The sequence below is a fragment of the Channa argus genome, chromosome 5, assembly GCF_033026475.1.
Source record: "Channa argus isolate prfri chromosome 5, Channa argus male v1.0, whole genome shotgun sequence".
NCBI lineage: Eukaryota > Metazoa > Chordata > Actinopteri > Anabantiformes > Channidae > Channa > Channa argus.
The window spans coordinates 2,245,413-2,249,454 of NC_090201.1; the positions used below are offsets into that span (position 1 = coordinate 2,245,413).

At 44.4% G+C, this 4,042-nt stretch overlaps 1 protein-coding gene across 1 annotated transcript; it reads left to right on the top strand.

Moving 5' to 3' along the window:
- Positions 1–414: 414 nt before the first annotated feature.
- On the top strand, positions 415–3,608 carry LOC137128278 (transcriptional repressor scratch 1-like). Its single transcript, XM_067506143.1, has 2 exons — positions 415–698; positions 2,209–3,608. Exons 1-2 carry the CDS (start codon positions 542–544, stop codon positions 3,021–3,023), a joined length of 972 nt encoding a protein of 323 aa, XP_067362244.1. The 5' UTR covers positions 415–541; the 3' UTR covers positions 3,024–3,608.
- The last annotated feature ends 434 nt before the right edge of the window (positions 3,609–4,042 follow it).

Genomic DNA, 4,042 nt, shown 5'->3' on the forward strand with positions numbered 1-4,042 from the left:
TGTGTGTGTGTGTGTGTGTGTGTGTGTGTGTGTGGAAAGAAGCACAGACGGCTCATGGTAATTTGATGTGTGTCCCCGGGGATGTTTGATGGATTAATGCTAAGCAGCTCCCTCTTCCAAAGCACCACCTGATCTCTGGGGCTCGTGTCCCACATATAAAAGCTGCAGTAGTGCTGAGCTCAGCTAGTCCAGCCATCTCTCTCTCTGTCTGTCTGTGTCTCTCTCCCTCTCTTTCTCTCTCCCTCTCTCTCTCTCTCTCTCTCTCTCTCTTCGCCTCTGTTTCTCCTGTATCCCTCTCTGTCTTCTATCCATCCTCTCTGTCCTCTGCTTTCTCTCTTTCTGCCTCTTCTGCGTCTCCACAGCATCTCTTCCAGCTTCAAACCATTTCCGGCTTCAGATTTTTTTCAGCATTTCTTTTTTCAATCTGCTGATCGGCCTTTTTCAAGAAGGCTGCCTCGAAGCTTCTTATTTTCATTCATTTACATTTTTTTTTTTTCCCTATGAAGCTATAGCAGCCGCTTTTCATCAGGTGGAAAACAAAATGCCACGTTCCTTTTTGGTGAAGCATCTGAAGGGTCACAGTTTCTCCTCTTTCAGCTACTCCCATCAACCCCAGCAGCAGACGGATGACTCTAACACTGTGACACATGCCATCACTGAGTCAGCCACCAAGTTGGCGGTGCGTTTGAGTGAAAACGGTAAGTTGACATCTCTTTGTTTGTGTGCCGCTTTTACCACTGCAGGGGACTGATGTCTCTGGTTTGGGTTTTTAATCACAGAAATGGAGCAACAAATAAAAACAAACCTCACAGAGAAGGATTCATGCCGTGGAGTTGTGTTATCATTGTGTTGTTGTCTAATTGGTTTTGGAGATCCCCCCCCCAAAATCTCCAACAGGGAGCACTCGCTCCGCCTTCTGTATGTCTCAGGACTTTTGTTTTCTAACCCGGCAGATGCTAAATAGTATTCAGGTCATGTTGCTTCAATCAGCTTAATACCTAAACCAGGTCACACAGCAGCCACTGGCTTTAATGCTGTGTATTCGGGCATCAGGAACAAAAGCTGATGCAAGTCTTTTAAGGTCCAACTAGGAAAAAAGGGGAAACTCAGGAGAAAACAGATAGCCACATGGGACTGTGTTGTCCTTAGATGGTGCAGTTGCCCTTGAGTCTCTCCTCTTATTATCAGGCCCCCACCCCTTCGTCCATCTCTCCATCTGATCCCGCAGAGTAGGACTGAAAGCAACACAATCCATATGTGGAGCAGCAAGTGGTGATGGAGCAGGGTTTTTAGAGGATGGGTATTGACTGGAAAATAGAAAGTGCTGCAGGTAATTCAATAAAGTGCAACATGAGCAGAACACGGGCAGACAGTAGATTTTCATCTATGGGATTGTGCTACACAGGGTGAATGTGAGAACAGCCCCGCACAACAAATTATGTGGGGAGTCTGTGTGTGTGTGTGCATGTGTGTGTGTGTGTGTGTGTTTGGCTTTGAGAAACATCACATCACAGAGCGTCACGGATCCAGTGTTTGAATTGAATCGTTTGTCCCCCAGATTTAGGATGCCAGCTGTCCGCTTCCCTTTGTGTCCATGTGTGTGTGAGTGTGTGTGCATATCAAGATCAGACCTCCCCCATCAACACACACACACACACACCCTCCCTGCCTTTCCTCTTTGCCAAATCGCAGCCTCCCACCTGTCACTCAATCTCCCCATTACCATACTCATGAACACTCTGCCACAGATGAATGATCTGATTAAAATGATTTGGTGATTGAGGGGATTACCCCCCACCCCCCCATCCCCCCAACACACACACACAACAAACACAAACACACACTATAGATTTAGATGCATTCTGCTGCTGCTGCTGCTTTGAGGTAGCAACAGGTGGATCAATCCACAGCCGAACCACTGTGACTGTTGTGTGAATGTCAGCACAGTGTGTTTGACTTATACTCAGGCCATGTTTGGACTGATGATAGCACTTGTTGGAGAAGTTATCGATTGACGCAGAACTGTGAAACCAAAGACTCATTAATATTTCATTCTCAAAGCCTGCTCAACCCAGCAGGGTAGCAGCTTCATGTGTAGATTTCATATTGATTAGAAATTTAGGTATGAGTGCCCTTTGTACCTAAACAAGATTTGTTCCAATCCAAAAATCTTTTCCGCCTCTTAATGAATGTGTTTTTGATTACCAGGCTACATCCGGGATTACATGATCCCCTCAGTGTTGCAGAACATTAAGAAGCAAGGTCATGAGCAGACCGGGCTCACCTCTGGAGCCCTGTACTCCCCAGGAGGCAGCAGCGGGGAAGAGTTCTCCGACCATGACATCGAGCCTCCCGACAGCCCCATCTCCAGTGCTACAGTGGAGTCAGATAGTAGTGGCCCTGAGGTAGAGACGTGCACCATCAAAGCTTTCCTCATCTCTGATGGCCGTTCTCGCTCGAGACCCAACCAGCGATGTCCACGCACAGAAGAGAGCCAATCAGACAGCAGCAATGGTGTCAACTCAGAAAACTGCAGCTCCGCCAAAGGAAAAACCAAAGGCCGTCACTTGTGCTGTGAGTGTGGCAAGTCTTATGCTACGTCTTCTAATCTGAGCAGACACAAACAGACTCACCGCAGCCTGGACAGCCAACAGGCCAGGAAGTGTTCCACCTGCCACAAGGTGTACGTGTCCATGCCGGCACTGGCAATGCACATGATGACCCATGACCTGAAACATGAGTGCGTGGTGTGCGGCAAAGCCTTCAGTCGGCCCTGGCTCCTGCAGGGCCACATGAGGTCCCACACTGGAGAAAAACCATTTGCCTGTGCCCACTGCGGCAAAGCCTTTGCGGACCGCTCCAACCTGCGTGCCCACATGCAGACGCATTCAGCCTTCAAGCACTACGCCTGCAAACACTGCCACAAAAGCTTCGCACTCAAGTCCTACCTAAACAAGCACTACGAGTCTGCCTGCTTCAAAGGGCACCAAGCAGAGGAAGACGACTGCAGCTCTGAGGACTGATTTCAAATATCCGTTTCATTTCTATTTCTACACTTTTTAATAATTTGTACAACAAATGGAAAACACAAAAGCTTGTCAGTTCTCAGGCTCGTCATAATCCTGACTTTTGATATAATCAGTCACTTTAACTTATTTCAGAATTATGTAAAAAAATGTCGAAACCCTTCAGTGTTGATCACAATTGTAAAATATTTTATATTGTTTTTTATAACCTGAACCTAATATTTTTCATCAGTATTATTTTATATGCCAACCAGCTCTTAATTTACCTCAAATTATTTATACCTTAAATTACGTATTTATGTATTTATTAATTTATTAAACTATTTATTTGCTAGTTTTGCAGATTGTTAATTTATCATTGGTTGATGTTGATTTGACGATTTAATGTACATTTATCAGAAGCTAAGAAGTGGATTTGTTGAGAACAAAAGCCAAAATCTATTCTGACGTGTCTTTCTCTGTCAGATCCATCTGGTGATGACAATAAAAAATATGGTAATGAATAATGAAACTCTGCCTTTACTTATGTCTTAATGTATACAAAGAAAGCTCTTCGATAAGGTGATTATGAGTATTATAAATCTATTTGTGGCTGTCAAGTAATAAAATGAGACCGTCAGGTCAGGGATTGAATCCTTGAACGTCTGTATTTTTAGACCTAATAGGTCATATGGGCCTGACAGGTCCTGGTTTATTTGAAAAGGTCCAGAAATGCAGCTACCATTAATCCAAATTTGGAGGACAAAACTGTTCTGTATCTGTATCCTCTAACCGGCAGTAACCCACAAACCACTGTCGATTGCTCAGATGTGAGGAAATCATCAATAACATTACCCGACGATATTCTTTTTACCAGGTATTTAAATTGAGGTGATCCTCAGTCACTGGTAAACAATGAAAGGGAAAGATCCTGTTTTCTTAAATGGGATTATCTGGATATTTCCTTTATAACAGGGTTATACATGAGAAACCATTGTTTGAGAAAGATTTCAGCTCAACACTTTATAAACCAAGCA